Source organism: Aptenodytes forsteri, unplaced genomic scaffold, assembly GCF_000699145.1.
Source record: "Aptenodytes forsteri isolate BGI_AS27 unplaced genomic scaffold, ASM69914v1 Scaffold290, whole genome shotgun sequence".
Classification (NCBI taxonomy): domain Eukaryota; kingdom Metazoa; phylum Chordata; class Aves; order Sphenisciformes; family Spheniscidae; genus Aptenodytes; species Aptenodytes forsteri.
In genome coordinates, this window is record NW_008795244.1 from 1,367,960 (window position 1) to 1,394,237 (window position 26,278).

The window sequence follows — 26,278 nt, forward strand, 5'->3', positions numbered from 1 at the left end:
CTGACCGACGCCCAGCCAGTCCCTGAGCAGCAGTCACTGCCCCCCCAGCCAACTCCCCCCAGTTTATATACTGAGCATGATGTCACATGGTATGGAATATCCCTTTGGCCAGTTTGGGTCGGCTGTCCTGGCTGTGCCCTCTCCCAGCTTATTGTGCACCTAACCTTGCTTGCAGAGTATGGGAAGCTGAAAGGTCCTTGACTTATTATAAACACTGCTTAGCAACAACTAAAACATCAGTGTGTTATCACTTACTCTCATGCTAAATCCAAAACACAGCACTATGCCAGCTGCTAGGAAGAAAATTAACTCTATCCCAGCCGAAACCAGGACACCCTACTATGCCATTAGGTTCTGCTTCTTCTATTCACATTACGTGTAGTAGATAGCCAATTTACCTTGTCAAAAGTTAATGAAGTCAGCAGGAGCGCTTCTTCGAGTGCAGGGAACTTTAGATCAGGCACCCCCTGAATAGCGACTTACAATGAGTTGCAGTATCTAGCCCTTAATATGTTTGCCAGAAGTGGGTCAGTATGCATAGTAACAAAGTCTTCTATTCTAACATCAATACAGTCACTGAAAGGTAAATTCTTACATACTGCAGTCTTGTGCAAAGCTGTTACAAATAGCTGAAGCTTGATCTCAGAGGGCATCTACTCATTATCATTCACACTAACGACTTACTTTGTGCAGGCACAATTTATAAATAAGGGAAATCTCTTACCCTGGCAGTATGTACTAATAGTTTATAAGCTTGGACAGGTCTACAAGAATACCAGCATTCTTGAAAGTCTTTGTGAAGTCTTAATGTTCAAAAGAAATAAATGAGGAAAAAAAATTATCATATTATCTTTTCACTCCTTTGTTATTTAAATATTATGATAAATTCATTGTCCTTGAAATAACCCTGTCTCTGGCTAGTTGTGTATGCATTAATTTTTCTTCCTCAATTTTCCGTATCATTAACACAGATTGGCTGTTCTTACATATTCAGCAGTCACTGTAGCTGCTCTGTCAGTACTGTGTGTTTTATTTACAGTTAAATATATTCATTTCTTAAAAAAAAAAACAAACAAGTTTTCTCTTAAAATGGCTTCAGAAGACTTTCTTCAAATCTAGGCACAGGTTCGATTAGTACTTCAAACTAAAATATTTAAGTTAAATCATTCATGTTTTTATCTAAATCTGAAATTCCACCATTATTCCTTTTTACTCATTAAATTATTTCTTACTGTGTAAATCTGGCCTTTGAACCAACTTATGTTTTGTGGCATGAGTATTGACATGTTCTGCTGTTGTTGCTGAATACATACAATTTGTTTTGTATCATCTAGCTTTTGAACTTGAATATTCTTAATAGCTTTCTGCGGGTTTTAATTATCCCTACTGTGAACACACATATTATCTATCTGGAATTTGAATCAATGTTGTCTGACAAAGACATTAGGTGTTTGGTCTTGTGGCTGTGTCTGGTGACGCAGGCTTCAGAACTAGGCGGCTGTACTGGTTTAGTTGTTGTTAAACTAAAATGTTAACATCCCAGTTAACTGAGCCACAGCAGAGAGTCCTGTGAGTATGCAGAGCCCAGTGAAGCCTCCATTATGGAGGTGTAAGGAAGGAGGAAATGGCAGCAACACCATAAAATACTGCAGTTACTCTGAAATGCCTGTGTGACCACATACTGTGTTCTACCATAGAAAAAGATGAAGACAAATTTCATTCTTACGTTTCATTCTTTGATAAAAATGCATTCACTTTTGCAACAGAAAAATAATCATCTCTAGTTTTTCTGTGAATGTAGATGAACTGTTAATTGCATGAGCATCACAAAAACCACTCTATAAAAATAGTTGAATTGCTGAAGACCCTGCGGTAATTCCTGAAGTGCAATTAAATAATGTGATTGCAATTTCCTAGTTAATTTTCTACCACAAGTAACTGATGTGGGTGCATGACTATTTCCATCATATCAGTGAAGATGTATTTTTCATCTTCTATTATTATAATAGTGAAGATGGTGGAACTTTTTCAGATTTTAATTTCCCTAGTACTTAGTCAAGACTAGTAACACAACTATCTCGTCAACTCAAGAAAAGAAAAAAAAGTGTTCTTGTCATTCCTACAAATAATGACACTGGGAAGATTTTATGGCCGTAAAGCAGGATGATGTATACATTTTACTCTCTTTGGCTTCCTGCATGAAGATGAAGAAGAGGTATGGGAAACTGTAGAAAAAGTGTGAATGATTTTGTGAACAATATTAGCATGATTTCAGTTGTAACACATTAAATAAAACATAATTAGGCTCCATTTGCTTTTCAGATAATTAGGAGACATGATCTCAAGCCTCAAGTTAAAATACGGTTTGAAAATGCAGGTGTGTTCTGATATAGATTTAGACTAAAGACAGTTTCTAATAACAAGGTAATTTAATTTCAGGTGCAATGCTCACTATTTCATCCTCAGAGGCCAGATAAGCTGTTTTCTTTTCTGATCTCTTTTGGGTTTTCTTGCAATTAATTTACACGTCTCTTCACAAAACTGTTTCTAAATAATTAAAGGGACCATCTGAAATGAGTAAGAAGCTACATTTCAAATCCCCTGTATCATCCTCCACCTTCAGTTATAATAAGCAAACAATTTCTTAATGAATCATCAATTAAAATAAACCTCTTCATTGTCCTAAGTAATTTTGAAAGATGTGCATTTTGGACAAAAAGAAATCTGGGATAACTTAGTGTATTGTGTAGCTTTTCTGTGAGAAACAATGAGAAATACCACAAATCAGCAATTAAGACCTTTATACTTAATATTCTTGATATGTATGAATTGACAAATAAACTGGAAATACTTCTATATAACTCTCAGCTTTGGATTAAAAAAAAGTCTTTTCTAGTCCAACCTACAGCATTCCATCCTTTGTGTTCATTCCTAGCAGGTTTATTAATACTGTGTAAACAGGAGAGATTGTTACTCTTTGAGTGATCCGATGCAGATGCAGATGCTAGTGCTAACAGCTAGAAAAATACCACCTCAGCTGTATTGGATCTTCTGAGACCTTCATCTCATCTCAGTCAAAATAAGACCTCAATCCTTTTAACTTCTGACTTTGTTACTGTGTGGCTTTGGTTTGGGGTTTTTTTTTTGGTGGGTGGGGGTGGAGAAGAGAGTTCTTTTTGTTTTGTTTTTAGTGAAAGTTTCAGAGACTGTCTTAAAAAGATCATCTTGCCTTTTCAGGAAGACTTACACACTTTTATTTCCCCCAGGGTGCCTGGCTTCAATTGATTCAGTTGATGTGTCCATTGTGGGAGCTGTTTTCCACTAATGAGATGCACAATGACAGTCTCTCCTGATTGGGAGAGGAATATATGCTAAAGATTTTTGGTTTGTATCTGCATGAAGCCCATACCTTGATAAGCTCTTTGCAACAGAATTACCTATATTCTACCAGGAGTCAGAAATACCTTCATTATAGAGTTTTTGGTTTCTCCGTGGCACAAAAGATCTTTATTGAGGTTATGACCTTGGTGCCTTCTTATCAAAGGAGAACGGAGGTAATGGTTTACTCATCTGGAGGTCTGACTCACAAGAGACCTTTCTTCAGGTAGGATGTCAAATGTCTTAAAGTTCATTTTGAGTTACTTTGACTTCTGCCTGACCTTATCTAAGTGTCTGGATTGGAGGGGCATTATTCAGGGCTGCCTCCAAGATAAAGCGTACCTTCCATAAAATCAGTCCAAGACATCACTTGTCCCCCTGAGGCTACTGCTCTGTCCGTCCCCACCTGCCTGAGGACTCAGGAGGTGCAGTATTACATGTCTGGACATGGCACTCTGTACAAACTCATATACACAGGGCACGTAGCCCTGGTTTATGTTTGATGGACCATGAAGTGGCTTTTTTGCAAAAGGCCTGAGACTCTCTCTATTGGCAGCAACCTCTGTGAGATGTATGCAGTTGGGTGTACTTCATCTAGATAAAGAGCAACAGAAGCTTGTTTCCTCCAGAGATGGGAAAGCACAGAGAGTGCAATTCACATATCGGGCTGTTGTAACTCAGGGCAGTACTGAGACTTCTGTCCTCACACTGAAGACCACATACAGAGCTGGACAAGAGCCTCTCCATGGTTTATAACTGAGGATGATGTTAAAAGGTCTCCCATCCTCTGCAGTACAGGACTGACGACTGGTCGGGTAAGCATCAGCAGTTTATCTTTGCAGAATCCTGACCATGTCAGCCATAAACCATATGGCTTAGCCATATGAGATTAAACTACTGCAAATGGAAATTTTCATTCTAAAATATGTCTTTGTAGGCTGGGGATCTCTAACTTTGATTTCTTTGGTGATAGGTAGTTCTGGTCAGTTCTTGGATGCGTGCCCTTGGCTGTATTTCTGATCACCTGAATAGGCAAGGTTAATGTGTGCATTCCTCCAACTGCTTGCCGGTCCACTGGACTGCAAGACAAAGAGACACATGGCAGAAACAATCATTATGCCCTACCTGCAGATGACAACTTTTTTCCAGGATCTACTATGTCTTTCCATGTGGAGTCCCAAAAACTACCTCTGTCCCAGTCCGTTCCTCATGTTCTTATGTCTGCTTTTAAAGCTCTATCATATGTCTGAGATTGCCTGCTGGAGCTGAAAAGGTGAGAGCTCATTGCATCAGTGCTGTAACATTGTGCTGGCTGCTGTATCACCTCTGCAGGTAGGAAGTGAGTTGGGGTTCCTTTGTTCTCCCACTTTCAGATTCTATATCCACATTCAGAAGTTTTCCTTCCACCGGTTCAGTTATATATTGTATTAACATCCTGTTTGGGACAATCTTCAGATCTAATGGCTACTGAAACTGGCCTTTCTGGAAGCTGCCACTGCAGCCACAAGAGTGGGAGAGATTTAGGAGCAGGTGGAAGATCCTCCACTCTGCTTTCTTCTGGGATAATCCCATGTTTTGGGGTGACTCTCAGTGCATTCCTGGTTTGGTGACTGAATTTTATTTAGATCAGTCTGATAATTGCTAGCTTAGGCAGCAAAATATCCAGAACTGTGACTGCCTTTCACATGCTGAGCTTCAGATAGAATTTGTTTCATGATTTTTGTCAGGAGAAGACTATTTAGTGGGACTTTACAACTATTGACGTCCAGGGCTGAGAGGTAGAAGTACTGCCATTTTCTGTGCAGAGACTGTAACGTGGGTAGGTGGCTCAGCGAGGCTTTGTTACAAAACTGCACCACTAACTGTGATTCTCAGGAAAGATGTCTATGCCTCAGTTAGCCTTGCTTGTATCTAGGGATATTCTGACAACTATCTGGTCGCATTTGTTCCTACACTTTCTGTGATCTCCTTTATTCTTTCATTAAAGTTTTAGTAAAATCTGGACCGAGTCACATTTGCCTTAATCCGTTTATTTCTTTGCTTCTCCTTTTCTTTATAGCCAGCTTGTCATTCTTCAGGTTGACCTAGCCTTCTCCAGTTTAGAAGTGCTACCAACCCTTGATGTATATTTAATTGTTCCTCTGGAATAGATCCATCATTAATCATCCTGCACTCCTCTGCCTTGTGCGTGCTGCATCTGGCCAAAGCCCCGGTCTGCTCTATTTGGACGCTTTATATTCTTTGCAAGCAGACTCAGAGTTAGGTTATTTTAAAAATTCCATCTCTCCAGATTATAATTTAATGTTCTTGTGTTGTCAGCATGAATAATTGGTGATATTTCTCTTTCCCAGTTATTTTAATGGTTTTTACCATGTATTTTCTCTTGGGAAACAGCTCACCATATTTTTCTGTCCTCTACCTATATCTTTCTCTGGTTGGTCCTGAGGAATAAATTCTGACACAACACAATTGCATTTATCTCTTCCCTTTGTTCTTGCAATTGGTCCTTTTGATAATACTTTTTTTTTCTCCCTATTAGTGACCTTTTTGTTCTTGGGCTTGTAAGAAAAAAGGTCCTCTTAAACAGAGTAGAATTAAATGGAAAATGATTTTGGTTTTTTACAACATATTTCACTTTCATGGCATATTCACAAATGCCGGACTAGTTCTTTCAAAAGTGTACTGATTTTGTTGGAATAGCTGGAGTAGGGGCTAAAAAGAAAAAAAAAAGGATATAAAATAGAAAACTTCATAAAATCATGCACCTGAAATAAAAAAACTGTGTTCATCATTATGTCAAAAATGGAACTGCTGGTTCTTCCTATCTTACAGCAAGTAGTTTTATTTTAAGCTTATAGCTTTTAGTGACCTTTTTGTTCTTGGGCTTGTAAGAAAAAAGGTCCTCTTAAACAGAGTAGAATTAAATGGAATATGATTTTGGTTTTTTACAACATATTTCACTTTCATGGCATATTCACAAATGCCGGACTAGTTCTTTCAAAAGTGTACTGATTTTGTTGGAATAGCTGGAGTAGGGGCTAAAAAGAAAAAAAAAAGGATATAAAATAGAAAACTTCATAAAATCATGCACCTGAAATAAAAAAACTGTGTTCATCATTATGTCAAAAATGGAACTGCTGGTTCTTCCTATCTTACAGCAAGTAGTTTTATTTTAAGCTTATAGCTTTTGGAATTTTCATGGCACAATATTGGGATTCTAGGTTCAAGATAGAGAAAATAAAGAATTCCAAAAGAGTCACCTGTCTGATACAGACAACACTCATAAATCGACTCTGGAAATCCCAGACAGGAAGGAGAAAGAAGAGCATACAAAAAGCTCAGAGGTACAACAAGAGACTTAACATGCACCATGCTTCAAAGGTGGAGAATTTCACACTCTGCAAATGCTATGCACTTTTTTATTTCTCAAAAAATGGTTTTGCATAAGTTTGTTACACTGCACTAGAAAATGATTGTGCTGCACTGGAAAAATGCTGTTGCACTATTGTTAGCTTTGAGTTGTATGTACATCACTACTGTTATGTAAGAAATATCATACACAACAAGGGATCTCTGCATGTGAAAGTAGTTTAAAGTCTTGAATGTATTACACCGTGTAAGAATCAGTACATAGCTATATGTACGCACTGAGGGCGTTAATTAAATGGGCTGTGAAGGTACCTGTTCTTTGCTGGTTTGGTATGGTGCTACCTCCAGTAGAACACCAAATACAGAAGGATTAAAATATCTGTTGTGTAGATACAATTACATTCTTCAAGGATAAATCACATGGCAAATGCTTCTACAAATCTCTGTTTCCACTGTTGCTACAAAAAGTAGTTAATGGAGAGTAAACCTCTGAAAGTTTTCTCCTTATAAGTAAAAGCAAGTAAATGTTAAAAATATTGTAGCATTTTACATTTTAATAATGTGGTTTTGGTTTTGGTACTCCATTTTAAATTGTTTCTCTAAATATTACATCTCTTTCCTTTATTGACTTCACTCTGCAAAATCACTGGAGTACCTTTAACAACAAAATGTCAGGGTACAGAGGTCTTCATAGTGTCTCCATTAGTGTAAGTTCCCTCCTAAATATGTTTCTCCTATTTCCTTCTTCATTTATACTACTAATTATTGATTTTCTCCTAATATCTCTCCAAAACTTCCTCTTTTTCACTAGATACTCTCCTTCTCCAGCTTCCATCCTCTTTATGAAATCACAGCTCATCCTCTCACTTCCGAGATGATGCATGTTTCTTGTACCCCTCCCCACAAGGATCTTGACTGGCACTGGCATGACTTTCCAGTGTTGCCGTGCCCATCTTATCAGTTCCCTTTCCATTTCATTTCCCTGAGCCCATGCACCAACACCCACAAAGTGGGTTTCCCATATTGCTCGTTCTTCCCGTTCCCTTTCCTTAAGTCCCCTCCTGAGGGCAGGGTTACCAGTATCATTCCTCCAGTAACTGTCATCCCCTATCCTGTCTCCCCAAGACACCTATCTTCAGGTCAGTGTCTTTCTCATTTCTGAACTTCCTTCCAGGGTTAAGAAATGCCATGGATTCCCTGTTTGTGTCTTCATTCCCTTCTAGCTATCCTATGAGCCTAATTTAAATGTCCTAATTTAAAATATCTCTTTCTAAGACTACATGTCACTTTCTTTCCACTTTTTAACCCATGTTATTTCCAGTATATTTCCCGTTGCTGGCTAGAACAGCAAAATAGTTGTGCAGGGCAGTCTTTGAAGGTCAAGATTTGCTGAACTCTCAATGAGAAGTTTATGAAATCTGAATCATTTTAATTTAGCAAAAAACTCTTCAGAGACAAAGTCATTTTAATTAAATATAGCTATAGGGACAGTTGCATCTATGGAAGGACTTCTGCCACGAATAAATGAATGAGGAATACTTACTCCTGAAATAAGAAGTAATTGTTCATTCTAAATTTTTATTTATTTCTACTGGCAGCTTGCATTTTTGTGACCTTTACTTCATCAAAAATGTTTACATGGCTTTGATGTATCTTGCAAGTTCCATCTGTTTTGTCCACATTTTCAGAATGAACACATCACCGTAATTTTTACAAGTATTTAAGTAGGACTAATTAGAATTTTCAGCTGAGAAATCAGCATGATTAGACACTACCCATATGGTGGGGTTTTGGTGCGTTGTCACATTCATGAAAAGAAGGCTGTGAAATATTTGTTCATTGCAGTTTGAAGTGGATTCTGTTTCCTATGTTTACTCTACATTATTATATTCCTCAGGATGCCTTTGGACATCCTGCCAGTGAGATGAGGATAGGGGAACTTCGTCCTTCCATGCCAGAGACTCCGTTGTACCCACCCAAACTCGTTCTTTTGGGTAAAGAGAAAAAAGGTACTAACTCAGCTTAAAACCTTTTAGATGAAAGCATATGTAATGTACACAGATAGACACATTACTTCAGATGTTCTACACTTCACTCTGATTTTAAAACATATTGCATGCATATTTGTGCACATGTGTATATATATCCATAGTATCAATTTAAAAATGCATTTTTCTGGAGTTTAGTTTTCAAATACCACGTTCTGAAAACGTTTGCTGTGTTTCGTTTCAGAATCGACAGATGAGTCTGAAGCAGATAAGATCCATTGTCTGAATAACAGCGTTTCCTCAGGCACTTACTCAGACTATTCCCCTTCCCAGGCTTCCTCAGGGTCCTCCAACGCGCATGTTAAAATGGGGTCCTTGCAGACAACAGCTAAAGAAGCAGTGAATAACTCTTTGTGGGGGAACAGGTGTTTCCTTTCTTTCTTAACACAGCTTCTGGTTGCCTTTCATCTTATGTTGTCATATGCATTCAAAGTGATCGTATGCTATCTGTTAAGGCATTCAATTAAAAAAATACAATGTTTTTACCCCAGTTTTACAGAGGTGTACATAGCTATTCAAAGACCAGGCTGTGCAGAGTTGGCCACCTGTTCATACTCTTATAAATGGCAGTAATTCTACAGCTGGTTTTTCAACTATGTGCTATAACCACGCATTAAAAGCGCCTAGTAATTGAGCTGCAATTATTCTGCTCTGTGTGGTCCTGAGCTGCAGCTGGCTGTGGTTTAGCATAGATAGCAGAGTGTATGTCTCTCATGTTATTGCTGTCCTGAGCCTCACTCTGCTCTGGACCTCCAAGAACAACACAGTTCTTTGAAAGTCACTGGCCATCAGCAACCTGAAAACACCCTCGTACCATACCGGGAACACTTTGCCCTGTCTATTCCTGCCGTAAATCACCTAATGTAGTTCCATCCTAAATGTAGTTCCATCCACAGGCTCATCCTCATTAAAGAGAGGCTGGAGCCTGCTCACTGGAGATGCATAAAATCTTGGTGGTGAAGAACATGCACAAACTGAATCTGGTATTTTTGTTTAAAAAAAAGAATAATGTAAGTGTAAAAAAATCTTCCCCTGCACTCATAGAAGATTATTTTAAAGCAGGAAAATACGTTCAGCTGGATTGATATGAACATGGCATTGACCCACCCAGAACTTTTGACTGACTTCTTAGTTTCTCTGTGTACATACTTACAGAATCTGTACTCCAGTGCAAACAACTGCTGCAGCCATTCATGCCAAACCAGTGGCACAAGGTGCACATCTCATAGTACGATCCCAAAGCCAGAGTATAGATGGGAGAATATTAAATTGCTTTATAATTGCATCTTTCTGATGACTGCTTATGTGCTCTAATAGAGGGCATTTTATCTTGTTTCATTTTGTTTTGTTTTTGCAGGCTGGCACAGTCATTTCCACAGCCCCTTGAAGCAAAGCCATTGCTGAGCCAGCGGGAATCTGCTGTGGCGGGGAACCTGCCACAGCGCACTGACAGGCGCCCGTTGAGCGATACCTTCGCTGACAGCTGGAACGACAGCTCACACTACGATAACACAGGGTTCGTTGCGGAGGAGGGCACGGTGGAGAATCCTAGTGCTAACCCCCTCCTGAGCACGAAATCCAGAAGCACATCTGCGCACGGACGCAGGCCGTTGATTAGACAAGACAGGATAGTTGGCATTCCCCTGGAGCTGGAGCAGCCAACGCTCAGAAACACACACGAATCTGAAGTGCCTCCTCCCAATCCTTGGCAAAATTGGACCAGAACCCCTAGTCCTTTTGAAGACAGGACAGCTTTTCCTTCCAAACTGGAAAGCACCCCCACCACCAGCCCTTTGCCTGAGCGGAAAAATCATGTCAAAGAGTCTCCTGAAATGACTAGCACTTTCACTCCAGGAATAGCATGGGAATATCACGATTCAAATGCTAACAGAAGTCTCACAAACGTCTTTTCCCATATCCACTGTCGCCCAGATCCTTCCAAAAGTGTTATTTCAATCAGCAAGAGTACAGAACGGCTTTCTCCAATGATGAGGGATTTAAAAACTAACAAATTTAAGAAGTCACAAAGTATCGATGAGATAGACATTGGTACATACAAAGTGTATAATATACCCTTAGAAAACTATGCATCTGGTAATGATACTGTAGGAACCCACGAGAGGGTGGACAAGCTCCTGGGCCCGGAGCACGGCATGCTGAGCATGTCCCGCAGCCAGTCGGTCCCCATGCTGGACGACGAGCTGCTGACCTACGGCAGCGTCAAGGTGCAGCCTCAGCAGAAGTCATCCGTCACGAAGAAAGTCTACCAGTTCGACCAAAGCTTCAACCCGCAGGGAACAGTGGAAGTCACAGCGGAGAAGAGGCTACCGCCACCTTTCCAGCTCAACCCCGAGTACATTCCCCAGCAGAGTAAAAACCTGCCCCAGGATCTGGTCAGCCCGAGGGCCTACCGCGGCTACCCCCCCGTGGAGCACATGTTCTCCTTCTCCCAGCCTTCGGTGAACGAGGAGGCGGTCAGTGCCCCCTTTGCGAGCCAGGGGTCTCGCCCGGGGTTCTTGAGGAGGGCGGATTCGTTGGCCAGCTCCACCGAGATGTCCATGTTCAGGAGAGTCAGTGAGCCCCATGAGCTGCCCCCGAGCGATAGGTATGGCAGGCCTCCGTACCGAGGAGCTGTGGAGCGCCAAAGCAGTATCTCGGTCTCTGAGTCTCAGTTCCTCAAGAGGAATGGCAGGTACGAAGATGAGCATCCTTCCTACCAAGAAGTGAAAGCCCAGACTGGAAGCTTTCCAGTTAAAAACCTTACACAAAGGAGGCCGTTGTCTGCAAGAAGCTACAGTACAGAGAGTTACGGCACATCCCAAACCAGGCCGGTTTCAGCGAGGCCTACAATGGCAGCTCTGCTGGAAAAGATACCGTCAGACTATAACTTGGGTAACTATGGCGACAAGCCTTCCGATAACAGTGATATAAAGACAAGGCCTACCCCTGTGAAGGGAAATGAGAGCTGTGCTAAAATGCCCGCTGACTGGAGACAACAGCTACTTAGACATATAGAAGCTAGAAGGTTAGACAGGGTATGTTTGGCATTTCTCTGCAATTAATGCCTTTAGTTGTGTGTTTTGGTATTTCAAACTATTTGCACGTACAGTGGTAACCACCAGAATTCCCAGTAATGAAATTCTTGCATTGGTGTCAGAGGAACCGGCCCACAAAGGGGTCTGGGGGTGCTCAAAAGCAGCTGGAGTGAGGGGTAAATGAGTGATAAGGAGTCTCTGCACGAGTAACGCACCACAGTGCATGTTACTAATGTAGTAACTGCTGCAGCACTGTCTGAAATGATAAAAACCATAAAAATCTCTCATCAACAGATGTGAACGTGCTGCTGAAGTCTACCACTTCAGTAATGATTTCAGAGCTTTAAAAGATGCTGGACACATCTTTGCAGTAAAAGGCAATAAAGAAAAACATCACAGATAAAAAGTAAAATAATGTATTTTAGCTTTCATATCACTGTTAGTGGAGGGGATTTAAAGGTATCTCTTAACTCTGGAAAATATCACTGGATATACACTGCCACTGTTTTTAACAAGGAATATGATTATTACTCCTTTTAGCAGTAGGAAGTTATGCTTATTTACCTTCTATACAAAACAGTACAAGTACTATAGTGCATGATTTCGATAATGATCTTGAGTATTTAATGACCTACTTCATGAATCGGATTTACTTCATAATCTGAAGTGGTTGTGAAAAATTACCGTCATCAAATGCATAAGTTAGTTTCAAAATGTGTCCATATACCTATTTTATGCTAGATACTCATGAGTTTGGCGTTAATATATTCATTACCTTCCAGTTGCTCGGATGTGATGCATATTAAAATATCATTAAGGATCAAATGGATAAGCTTTAAAAACTGGCTTGAAGGCTGAAGCTTTTTACTTACTTCAGCTATTTTCCTTGTGTTGTGTAAAGCTGATTGGAAAATACATAATACCTAGGCAAAATAGTGCACCCCAAGTAGAGATGTTTCTGGTGGAAATAAACACTTCCCAGATGATGTTTGTTTCAGAAATACCTTTACACTTAGTTTACAGTGTGTATTTGCTTAAGAAATACTTTATCTCATGGAAAGCTGACACTGGTGATTTTATCTAGTTAAACTGAGTTCATAGTAATCCCTGCAGGTGCCAGCGAGCTAGTTTCTAGTCGTTTGCAACATACGATAAGCAAAGCTCTAAGAAGCTGGGCTGTCTGGTGGAGATTTTGCTGATGAGAACGCCTGGGCACTGTGATGCAGCGGCTGCTCCAGGAGAAGATGCTGCCCATCTGCCCACAGTTGGCGAGATGCCGGTCTGTGCAGGGCCTGTGTACCCACTGTGCTGGGCCCAACCAAAGCTTGTCCCTTGCGGGCAGCTGCTAGCCAGGGAGCAGTCGCAAAGCTCTAAGATGGTGCAGAGCTGCCTTGTATAGGGTTTCTTCCTCTGCCTTTGATGCTCTTTTATGCTAGATACATGTTTTCTGGCCCATCCATGGTTGCGCAGGTGTACCAAAATTTGGCCATATTTGCAAGATAAAGACTTGTACCATGTTATAGACTGCAATTTTCAAACTACAGATAACAACATATTTCATCTGCTGTCAGCGTTGAAGTCTTTTATGGTATCCATTTTATGTATAACTAGCAATGTATTTGCTTCCGTGTGACCCAGTGCATGCATCAAGAAGCTATTTATTTCTTGGTACTGTTTGTTTGCTTAAACTAAAACTTTGTGAAATTAACCATATATGTGTGATACTTAATTCAATGAGCATGTGTGTTCATATCCTGTCACGTGGTTGTTTCCTCTACTCAGACCGCTGCTTACAAACACAACACAGTTAGCCTTGGCATGCTGCACTCTGGAGGTTTTTCAGCAATGCATGCCGGCAGAAGCATGACTTTAAACTTGCAGACTAAATCTAAATTTGAAAACCAAATGCTTCAAGAGCTACCTCTACCGAAAGTAAGTATGGGATAGCCAGCATATACCAGCATTACAAAATAAATTAATAATACTCCTTGCTTTTTCCTGGTTTAGCTTTTGCCTATTATTCATGCTTATACTATACACAATCCAAAAAGCAAAGATGATAGTAATACAGTTTTCCTACTCAGTAATCTTGCTTTTTGGATTAAGTAGCTCACATGGCTGTCATTACTGCTTTCTGCTCTCGTGTTACAGACTGATGCGATCATTTTCTCAATGACTTAATCTGTGCACAGAAATGGAGAACGTGTTTTGTTTTGTGACTGTTTGATCTTAGAAAAATTAATGCAGAAATGTTTAATATGCATTTAAATAGGCTTCAAGAGACAGGGACTTCAATATTTGAACATTAATTGGGTATGCTTTAATAGTTGATGAGTTTTGAGTACATGCCTACCACACCTAAACTAATTTTAAACTTTTGTTGAGTAATGCCTATAGAAAGAAAATAATTTTCTCATTTTTTTTACTGTTTATTTCACAGCTATTAATGATATATTGTTGATAAGTACATACATACAAAATCATATACAAACAAATGTTTGATGGGAAAAGCACATATGACAAGCCAGAGAGGGACATTGCTGAAGTATTTTCACAGTATCAGAGAGGAGATGCTGAGACCTTACTCTGCGTCCTGTATGGCCACACTGGAATCACAACAGCAGCCAGCTGCCAGACACTTGCAAGCGGTTGCACTGTTGGGATCGTGTGTAATGGCAGGGGGCTTACTGCAGTGCTAGAAGTGACAAGCATCGTTAAGTGTCGTACTGCATTAGCGTCAGTAGCTGTTGGTACAAATTAGCAACACCTCTGGGAGTAATTAAAGGGTAGCAGAGCACAGATTCAGGCACTGAAATGTGATCATCTGCGCTGTTAATTGCTGGACTGGCCTCAGGTGTGGTTTGGTCCAGGCCAGCTGGCACCCTCCCAGGCAATCCCTGGCTGGGGCTCTGGAGTCAGCACTGGCCAGAAATTCCCAAAGAAGGGTTCCAATGCCCTATTTAAGAGTTTAGATCCAAGCCTATTCAGAAGAGTAAGATAATTTAATGGCAGCAACATGACCACATTGTGCTGGTTGGCTGGAGGACAGGCCTTAGCACTGCTTAGCTTACTAATACAGGCATAGGCATCATACACTGGATTTCCAAGCAAAGCTGTGATAGGTTAACAGCACACAGACGCGTGCATGCACACAAACACACAGGTCATTGTCAGGTTTCTCCTGCTGTAACTTACTTTCCATACACTGTTAACTTCATTTACACCTCCCATTCAGCTGTCCCTGGATTTAAACAAGTCCTAATGTTAGTGTGTGCTTCTCTGTTGTTCAGTTGATGACATCTAGGTCAAATCTTAACTGTAGATGTGTGTGTGTTTGGACACAGACAACTTTCCAGTGTCGGTCATACTGTTTCTTTCTCTCAAAGAATTTGTTTGTCTACTTGGGTATATATTAATTCTTGTCACAAGTCCATGAAAGAAGTCCATTTGACATCAACTCTAAATAATGGTACTATTTTTCTACACACATTTAGGAATAAGGTATTATATATCACTTTAAGAATTTTAGGCTGTAGATGAATATGGATACTAATATATGGATGTTTGAGGAAATTCATGAAACTGTTTAGGGTGACATGTTTTGGGGTGTGGTCTTATGTGAATTATTCTGCTTTATATTTCACCAGCATTTTGTTGCTACATATGCATATAAAATGTGATGCTGAACTGCATGAAAGGGGGTGTATTCTCTTACTGTACTGTTTAGAAAGCAGTAAAAAATTATTATTGAACAAATAACACAAATGTTTAGAATTGTTTAATTTTATTCCTTCGCATGTTCTAAAGAATTTGCATTTCTTAAGGAATCCAGGCCACAGCAGCTTAATTTACCTCTTCTTCTTCCTCTTTCTTGTGGCCTAGATTCAAGAGAGTAATGAGTGAGGTCTGATTGTCCAGTGGAAGATCAGGAAATCAAGTATAGCAATTACTTATTTTGAGAAAGTTTATTACGTTGATTCTACTCCATGTATAAAATGTTTGAACTGCTGCTTTTCATTTTTTACCTAGATTTAATAGATACGTAGTTTGTTTGCAGTCTGTCTGAGCTCTGTAAATGAATAATATTGCAAGTAGATGAATTCATTTTACTCAGAAAATGAAAAGAAAAACCTGTTATCACAGAATTTTCGTATTTACTGAGCAAGCAGGAAGCACCCTCTATATTTTTTCTTTTTCCATTTTGAGTGCGAAGTCACCTCTGCAGATTAGTCAGTTGCTTATAAAAACGGCACAGCATTGTCTGCAGCGACAAAAGAAACACTTTTCAGAAGAATGCTTTCAATTTTTGGCATCCATCTCACAGTTCTTTTGAAAGTTTATGGCTTGGTGCACTTCATTCTCAGAAGTGTACAGTACCACCTGCCTTTAGGAATAATCAGCATATTCACATGTGTCCCTTAGGAGGAAAAACAGAAGTTCCCTTAGGAAGCTGCCTCACTAATCCCCTCTGTCTCTGCATGGTGAGGGCACATAGCATGTTCTATAAATTCATCTCACAGGGAGGTGAGCAGATTTCCAGCACAGCCTTGGGCACCTCAGTCTGTGGGTGACTCTGGAAGGGATGACTCACGTCACAAAGATGATGGCCTTTCTTTTTCATTGTTTTTTACTACTACTCAGAGCAGAATTTTTTGCAATTGTACTTTTTCATTTTAGAACTTATTTGCTCCCTGGTCTCAGATGATGTACCCCCTGTTTGGATGAGGGTTACGTGGGGATATGCAGCAAACAGGGCAGAGTGGCTGATTCATGAGTGTACGTAGGTACAAAGAGCCCTACCTGGGCCCAAACTGGGACCCAAATTCTGGTCTGTGGACAAACAGGCCTCAATGTGTCCTGGTCTGGGAAGCCTTGGGCAGGGACTAACCCCCGGCAGCGTGTTCAGGCAGGCTGCTCACAGTCCTGGACGCCTGTCCAGACACAAAGGTTTAGCTGCGTGCGAGGGACTTAGAGCCATATCGTCAGGTTTCATGCATGTCTGTATGCCAGCATACAGCTCTGGGCCCAAATTTGCCAGCGTTCGAGAGTGTTGTGCTATCTGAGAGAGCAGCAGCACTGCTGCATCAGGCACTGGGACCAGTGTCTGTTGATCTGTGAGGGATAACCTATGGAAAAAGTGCTGAGGTTGGTCTCATTTTTCCGTATTTAATGTGTGTAAAGAAAGCTCTACAGCGAGGTCTTGTAGTTTCAACAGGGGACATGTTTTTCTAGTGTTTTTTAATACAAGGAAAATCACATCTTTCCTGATTTTTCCGGAAGACTTCTTGAATGATGAGAGAATTATAATGAAAGTTTTCTTTGATTTTAAATAATTAGGGTTGAATTTTTTTACTTAACCTCAGAGGAATGTGATTTAAATCACAATTTATTTCTATTTACTTTTAAAGGATTTTTAAGCTTGCATAAAAAAAGTTCTTAATTGACCAGTTACCAGCTTTAATATTTCAAAGCAACAGTTTCATTTGTTCTTCAGTCATCTAAAGAAGTGTTTCGTGATTTTTTTTTAATCTAAGCTGAAGAAGAAATTGCTTGAATGACAGAGGGGAAGAATAGAATTTTTTTTTTTTTTCTTTGCAGATTACCATTAATCAGAACTGAATAAGCAGTTAACTGAATAAGCACTACATAATGCTAAGTGCTGTCAGTGGTAGTACAATGTCAGCATTTTGGAAAGCCTGACACAAAAAGCCATACCCATGTTAGCAAAATTTCCAGCTATGGTAAAGAAATACAGAGAGATAACAGAAAATCAGGATGGGACACGTCCTCAAAAGTACTGAAAACAGGAGTAAAATAACCAGGGGAAAAAGTGACAAAGAAGAAACATGTATAAAAGGAGAGAAAAGTGGAAAATAATAACAAAAGTATCAAGCTCATTTAGGAAACTTTAAATGCATGTTATGTCCATTCATATTCAGGAAAGCATTTAATTACTGGTTAATATTGTACATATGATATCCTGTTAACTTAGAACTAAACCGGCCATAGCCTAGAGAGAAGTCTGTGAGAAGCACACCACACACAGTGATACACAGAGCATAGCGCGAGGTAAGAGTAGTCACAAGTTCAATATTGCCATTAAGGAAGATTTTCTGAAGAAAATATAAGCATATAATTTATCTTGGTGGCAAATACTTAATAAAAAAGTTTTTGATGCTTGAATGCCCAGTAAGAAAGTTCTAACTCAAATGATTAATGGCAGACTGCATGTTTAAATATGGAACTTTGCCAAAATTTGTTTCTCTGAAAATAATGAGTTACGTTAAATGAATTTTTTGTTTTCTCTCATCATTCATTATTCTCATTATTTCTCTTATGTATCTTTCAAGATCTCCTACTTGCAGAGCCCGACAGCAATATGATTACATGTTAACAAAATACTGTAAAAATTTAAGAGGATTTCCATTTTAGCAATAGCGTGTTGCAGTTTAACTGGGTTGATTACTGAAATAAATACGAAGAGAGAATTTTCTGTCATGGTGTGTCCAGTGACTAAAGGCTGCCCCTACCGTTTCTGCAACAGACCCCATCGCAGCAGAGCAGCATTCTGGACAACGGGCAGGAGGAGGTGTCTGTGAGCAGCCAGTGGAACCCCTACCCGCTGGGGCGGCGGGACGTGCCGCCAGACACCATCACAAAGAAGGTAAGCTGCACGAGCAAAGCTACTGACATAGCTATGGTTGTCTTCTTTTCCCAGCGAATCACTGGAAGGAGGAGAACAGGTTAATGAGGACAGGCTTGGGAAACATGTTTTTGTTTCAAAGTTTAAAGCACTAATCATTAGGAATTAAGGATGGTGTTTTCATGCCTGCTACCTGTTTTTGTGTTTATTTATGCAGATGCTAGTAGTTACATCTGTAGTGTGTGAAATGGGCACAGTGGGCTTGACAGGTGTATTCCTGCATGTATGAGACAGCCGTCGGCTCCCTCTTGTCCTGAAAAGTCTTCATTCAAATTTTTCATTTCAATTACATTCTTCAGTTCACGACAAAAATAAATGTGTTGAGATGGAGGCCAGCCCAGTGTCTGGACAGTCACAGACATTTTGGCAGAGACATCCTAGGCACTCATCATTTGCTGATAAACTCACTAGAAAGGAGTCTAATTTCTAGTACCTTGTGGCGGTAGATATTAAATTCCCATGCTTGGATCTGGCCTGTTTCTATGAAAACACTGGCTGCTCTCTCCCAGCCCTAACTTGGCTCTGTTCATCGACTGAGAAACTGCCATTTTTTGATACTCCGATCATAAAGCTGGAGAATAAAGGATCTCGACAAACTAAACTGCAATCAGTTTTAGAAGGTGGAGCTGCATATGTAAGCAGTGATAATTACATTGATTGTTATCTGTATGGAGATCGGTCCTGCTCATTCCTGAAGTAAAGACTTATGAGTGAATAAAACTGGTGTGAAAGTCATAATGTGCACACTGATAACTTCTGTAGCATAATTAACTGTCAGCACTGATGAGGCAAGTATCTCCCTACTGGCTTCACATCTCTTTATCCAAGACAGTTTCAGAAGCAGTAGCCCTTGCCCTCATACAAAAGTAGCGACAAGAGATACACATGTACAAGAGAATTGCTTGAAGATGGGAGACGAAAGCCATTGCACCTAGAGCAGCCCAGAGACTCCTTCCCAGGCACAGGAGGGTGAGGAGGAGGGCACCCTGGCATTGTGTGATGGAGTTGGCTCTGACAGCCAAGTTATTCAAAGGGTTTCTTTGTCCTCTGATATGCAAGAAATTAGGATAAGAAATTTAAGAGGAGTCACTGCTTATCTTCACTGGCATATTGGGATAAAACCTGCGTTTATCCATTCATACAGTCTAACACAGCCTGTGTCTTACATTTGTGCATCATCACCGTTACTGTAATAAGAAACTGCAGATTCTGTTTCATTCTGAATAGTTCAGTATCTCGCTGCTCAGATGTGGTAAGTACAAACATTGCATAACTGTACTGAAATCTGCTTAACTCAGTGGAGCAACCCATTGTTACATCCGTTGTCAGCTACTTTAATTATACTGCAAATATTGGACACTGAGCTGAAAATAATTAACTTTTGTGGTGGACGTTAAATAAAGTAAAGAATAGAAACAAAATTGGGGAAGCAGTCTGCATAATAGAGATTTTTTTTTCTGCAGAATAAATAATTCCCGTTTCCAAGAAAGGCAGCTTATCCACCTCCAGCAAGAGCCACAGCGTGAATACACAAGAAGTAGTGATATGATGTCTTCAAAGTCTATTAACAGGAGTGAGAAAATGAATTCTGAAAATTTTTTACCCACCGTCCTCAGGAGGTGGTTTGCAATGTGCTGTTATGACAACACTAGTCTCTTCTCCATTGAAAGTGACCTCGAGTGTCTTGGTTTCCCAGCATTTGGGGATTAAAATACAGCAATTATTTGAAGTCAGACTCAGAAAATCTTCTATAGAATTAAACTTCGACATTACAAACAATTAAATGATGTAAATATAAACTGTAGTGTATGTTTTGTTTTTCCACTAACATAATAGTACTAGTGTGAATAGGCTCCTGCAGAGCAGAGTCACTGCATGGTAGAGCCATACTTGGGAAATCACTGGAAGAAGAGTTGGGACTTGTTCTTCCAAGGGGAAGAGCGTGTACTATAGACGGATGGACTGTGTACTGTAGTACATATATAGACACATTATCCTCACATAGAAGGCTACTATATGTGTAGTGGTGGCTATTTATGTATGTTAGGTAGGGTGGGAATACTACACAGTAATCACTACATAATTACGTGGTTGTTTCTGTCCTTTTTGCTGTTCAGAATGCAGATTAAATGCTAATTTTATTTTAAATATGATAATTTATGCGATCATTCCATAATTTATGGGCTATTTCTCTTATGGAAAAGTTGGATATTTTAATCTTCAAATTGAATAATCCACTGATTTATTAAAAGACTACAGTATTTATGCTTCCTGGAAGACAACTTTTTCTGTCATGTCAACAAGTCAGCTACATGGCTGATTAAATCAGTTGTATTCTGAGTTAGCTGCTCCTCCATAAAAAGGGAAGGGGTAGAAGTGTGGCAGGGCATCACCAAAAGGGAACCTGGAAATCACTCCTTATGAAAAAGAGAGGTTGAAGAGTGAGAAGGAAGGTGGAAAATGAACAGAGATCAGGCTGGCCAACCTGGGTGCAGGGTGACGACCCTCTAAGAGGATGAGCTACACAGATTTGGGGATGCGTAGGACTGTGTTAGTTGGCCTCTTCTGCTGCAGGATCGCAGCAGCCCACATGAAGGGTGAAGCCATGCAAACTCTCGGAGATCCCTGCATGGGCTGTAATGGTCTCGGTGGATGTGGAAGGAGCATATGCAACGGAACTGGAGCAAGGCAGCTACCTCAAAACTGGGACATACAAAAGTGTCTGAGTCACCATTTCTCTCCCTTTCTGACTTGGGAGTATTTCTGTTAGCCACAACTGAGAGGCTGGAGGCTCTTTCTGTTTCATTTCCAGCATCTGCTGTTCAATCCAGAGGTCTTTTAACCTGATAAAGAAGATTGGAAGTTTTTCAGTGAAGAAGCACAATTTTTTTTTTGTATTTGAAGTAGACATCTTCCTCTGAGGCAGACAATGCACTTGCTGTGGACTGCTGTGGTGGATATAGGATTATATCTGGGGCAAATAGCAGAATTTATGAGATTCTGCTTTTTTGGATCTTGTTGTGATGACTATCTGACACAACATGAAGTAGAGAACCATGCCGCACACGGTCACCTGCTCGCCTTGTATCTCCACAGTGCAGGGTGACATGGATTCAGCAATCCACTGCGGGCACAGCTTGTTGCCGCGAGGGAGTTAATAAATAGCTAAAAAGTCTGTCTTGAGCATTTTCCTTCTCTTCTGATCTTGGCTGAATTGAAGATCTCTCTGACTTGTAAACTGGGATGTTTGCAGTACAGACTGACTTCACCAGGCTATTCTTGGAGTAAGTTTGTCAATGTCTGTTAAGCACTTTCATGTCCACAGGTGAGCTGTTTTTTAAGAAGAGTTTGGGGATTGAAGATTTGGGCACAAGGAGTAAGAGATTTCTCTGTCATTACGCACTTTGAGACTATCCCTCTTATACTAAAATAAAGAACTGACAGACATGTACTCTGCCTACTCCTTTTCTTCAAATGTAGTCAGCAAAAAAATACGACAGAGCAGATCAGTTTTGCTCGCAGTCACTGCGTGTCTTGCTGGGATTCTGTGTTCAGTGACACAAGTAGCTCCAACTGCATCTGTATTAATGATGTGTTCTGCAGACAAATCTTGGAAATCCATTAACATGTATTTTTGCTGTGGCAACAAGCAATTAATTCTAATGCCCTGGCTGCTATAACTTCTGAGGCCAGATGATTGGCCAACGGGTAAGAAATGTTTTGATCTTTTGCTGTATTAAATTTAATCTTGCCTAAAATATAGTCTCACAATTGGTGACTCTTCCAGCAGGATCATAAAGGTTCAGTAGTACTGAGGATTAGACCTTCATGATGAGATGTGGTTGTGGTGTTGGCTGGTGTAAACTTAATGTGAAACATTGTTTAAGTAGGTCTGTTTTGTCCATAGAGACTTGCAGATAATTGAGACATGCAGTCGTAATGCTCTTTAACATTCAGGCTGTTCAAATAATAGCGCTGGTTGATGGGTACATATGATCTGAAAACTCTCAGTAGCAACGGTGTGGTATTTCATGGAGGTAATAATATTTGATCATACAACGGAGCATGAATTTTGCTCGTTCCCTTATGGCTAAGTTCATGTGATTATTTATAAGCAACAACATCTGAATCCTGTAAATATGAAAAGTATAAAATTGTCTCAACTGAATTTATTTTGCAAAGATTTGTCTCAAATATTTATGTAATCCATGTGTCTAAATAGAGACTGTGTATTGAAGAGTAAGCAAGTATGCAACTTTACCATGCCAAGAACAGAATACAGAAAGCAAACCTCACCTGTTAGATCACAGCTGCAAACGTGAAAGGCAATGGGGATGGAGGGGATGATAGCAGTTATCCATTTTTTTCTGAAAATATCAAAAGGGCAAGTCAATGTAAATGCAGTATTTCACTTATATTTAGAAAATATTAGAGCTTCAAATCCGTAGATATCATAGAAATTTGATAATTTGATTAGTTACATATTGTAAAAGCCACATTTGTTCCTAGGACAAGGCATAGAATTTAATTGATATATGCTTTCCGTACACAATGCACAATACTGGCCAAGATCTGTATTTGTGGTATAAATCTTACTCCAAACTATCCACAGAAAAAATGCATTCCAGTATCTTCAGAGTGTGCTGCGATGAATAATCCATAGAGCTTCAATCCGTAGATATCATAGAAATTTGATAATTTGATTAGTTACATATTGTAAAAGCCACATTTGTTCCTAGGACAAGGCATAGAATTTAATTGATATATGCTTTCCGTACACAATGCACAATACTGGCCAAGATCTGTATTTGTGGTATAAATCTTACTCCAAACTATCCACAGAAAAAATGCATTCCAGTATCTTCAGAGTGTGCTGCGATGAATAATCCACCCTACTTCAATTTATTAAATATTTTCAGTTCACAAAACATTCTGAGCAGAAGCATATATCATGGCATGAGGAAAAAAATATTTTCTGTTTATAAAACATTCTGCATACGGCTAATTTCCCTTAAACCTCCTAGGGTCACTAAATGCAATGGCCATATCCTTGCTGCTTTTAATCATGGTTGTTTCCAACTGTGGTCAAAAGGCAAACCTCTGATATGATTTAAGAGGTTTGCTTTTACTTGACTCTGTAAGTTGTAATAATTGCTTCTTTTCAGCTTCCTGAATTTCTGGCCTAACGGGTTACGTTACCCACAGGCAGGTAGCCATATCCAGACTTTAATGGGATCACAAAGCCTACAGCATCGGAGCCGTGAGCAGCAGTATGAAGGAAACATGAACAAAGTCACCATTCAGCAGTTTCAGCCACCGCTGCCTATTCAGATTCCCTCTTCGCAGAGCTCTCGAGCACCTCAGACAGGGCGATGTTTAATCCAAACCAAGGGTCAGAGAAGTACAGATGCGTATCAGGAGCAGGTAAGAAAATGTGTCTGTAAAATAAGAGTTTGACAAAAACTTTCTGTTTTTTTTCTGCCTTGTATACAGCAGGAAAAGGGAGCCTAGGGCAATAACAGCGGGCAACTGAGCCAGACAGCATGGGGGAGCATGGCTGAGCTGGAGGCAGGCGAGCAGGTCTGTCCTCTTCCCCAGCACCAGGGACTGATACCATTTTTTTCTTGGATTGACCAAGCAACACAATTTGGCCCTGAAGTTCCTGAACAAAGCTGACATCACTGAGTCATACCAAATTCATTTGCAATTTCTGCCAATTCCCCAGTGACCTAGTTAAGTGCTAACAGTGCGGCATACTTGGCAAGACGCTGTTCTTCTCAGATTTGTACTGGCTGCTCCAGTTCAGCCCTACAAAGGGCCAGCTGTAGCTCCAGTGCCCCCAGTCTAACAAAATGGGTGCTGATGAGTTTCTTCATTAAGTGGTCCTCTCCCCATTATATTTGGCCTTAATGATTGCGATAACTGTTTGAGGCACCTGACTTGCAGAATAAGGTTCAGAATCATTAGTGAACCTTTCTCTTGTGTAAAGCGTTAGACGATCCACGCAAGTAGCTGCCTGTATTAAGTCCCTGAGTATAGCATTGAGATTCAGAAGCAATTGCTTGTGTGGCTCGAGTGCATGCTCAGACTGGCTCAATGAGTAGTCATTAAGCTACACTGAAGTCATTTTTATTTTATATTCAATTACCCAATGCCATTTACAGTCATCCTGATGAAAAGCTAAGATTCAGCACTATTTCCTGGAGTAAGGCACTTGTAAAAGTGGTTGGTGCTCAGTGCAGGCTACTGGGGCTGTGGCCTTGATACTGACAATGGTCTGAAGATCTCTGAGCTTCAGAGTACTTATTCCTTGGGTTTGTCCCACACATAGCACCTGAGGATGCTGCACGTGTGACAACTTCTGGAAAAATAAAGGTGCACACGATGAAGCCTCACTGACAGATTTATCCCAATGTTTAAGTGAAAAATTTGGCCAGTGTGAACTGCTCTTTCACAAATCTAAAGGGTTTTTTTCTCTTTGAAAATAAAATGTTAAAATATATGCAACAATACATGCAGCACTGTGAATATTATGGTATCTTTGCAGCATGCTAAAATAATGAAAATACTTTCAGTTTATAACAATATTCTACTGACTTTTACTGTATTGTGCAATACAGCTTTTGAGAGGGTCAACTCGTCTCGAAAAGGGATATATAAGAAGAAGATGCCATTGTTTAGATAGGCTTTAACATTGGCATTGACTTATCTTGCTGTATCTTTTTAACCTAGTTTTGTGTGAGAATAGAGAAGAATCCTGGCCTTGGTTTTAGTATCAGTGGTGGAATAAGTGGACAAGGAAATCCATTCAAACCTTCTGATAAGGTAAGTTATAAATTTCTCTCTAAATGGTCCTTATTTTAGAGTGCTATATAGTGGAGACATAGATAACATGAGTGAAATTTTTATGCGCTTCTGTTGTGATAATTGAAAGAATTTTTCCCATACTTGGCTTTTTTTTGTTAGGGGAATGTTGTTTGCTTTATTTTTCTGGTTAATGAAGATAAGAGAATCAAAACAGAAAACACGTGGGTGTCTGCCTTATATTCCATGTATAAGATAATTTTTGAGATTGTTTTCTGGAGAATCGTCTCTCTCACTTTTTTCTTTTAAGAGTCAATATAAGCCCTGATTCAACTTCCACTAAAGTCATCAGAGGGAATACTAAACCAGTAATAGCATCACTAGGTAGCTGAAATGCCAGGGTTTATAGCAACTGTATCAAATAAAATCAGCCTGGCCTGCAAACTGGTCTGGAGGCCAGCGGTGCCTTACAAACACCATGGCAAGCAGTTTTCTGTTCTGTAATGCTAATTAAAAATTACACCATTATGGCCCATGGTGGTCTTGGAGACTCAGTATTCTAGGAATTGCACATTTAAGAGGTTGATAAATCTCTTTACAGTAAAAGGAAGCCTAGTAAAAATACAACATCTGGTGATTATCAGCTACACAGGGCTTTAGGATTAGGAAATGGACTCCTAGACCTGTGAATTCATCTGTTCTGTGCGGTAAAACTGACTGGAACTTGTTGAAAAACAAGTACTATGGGTACCTTTGAGTTACACATATTGTTAACATTTATATTCTTTGATAATACTGGCTTCAGTTCTAAGAGGCAGTCATAACTTCCATAAATATTGAGAATGTTTGGCAAATGATGAAATTAAAACTATCTTTTAATCTCTTCTCAAAGATTTGAGATCTGCATGCAAATTAAAAAACTAATTTCCCCACCACTCTGA

At 39.9% G+C, this 26,278-nt stretch overlaps 1 protein-coding gene across 1 annotated transcript in view; it reads left to right on the forward strand.

Moving 5' to 3' along the window:
* The window catches only part of LRRC7 (leucine rich repeat containing 7), a 105,707-nt gene that overhangs the window by 71,990 nt on the left and 7,439 nt on the right, over positions 1-26,278 (forward strand). The window contains exons 16-22 of the mRNA XM_009278756.2: positions 8,645-8,756; positions 8,980-9,160; positions 10,153-11,830; positions 13,613-13,762; positions 18,375-18,494; positions 23,739-23,957; positions 25,266-25,358. Coding sequence (XP_009277031.1) covers positions 8,645-8,756; positions 8,980-9,160; positions 10,153-11,830; positions 13,613-13,762; positions 18,375-18,494; positions 23,739-23,957; positions 25,266-25,358 — 2,553 coding nt within the window. The remainder of the gene's footprint in view (positions 1-8,644; positions 8,757-8,979; positions 9,161-10,152; positions 11,831-13,612; positions 13,763-18,374; positions 18,495-23,738; positions 23,958-25,265; positions 25,359-26,278) is intronic.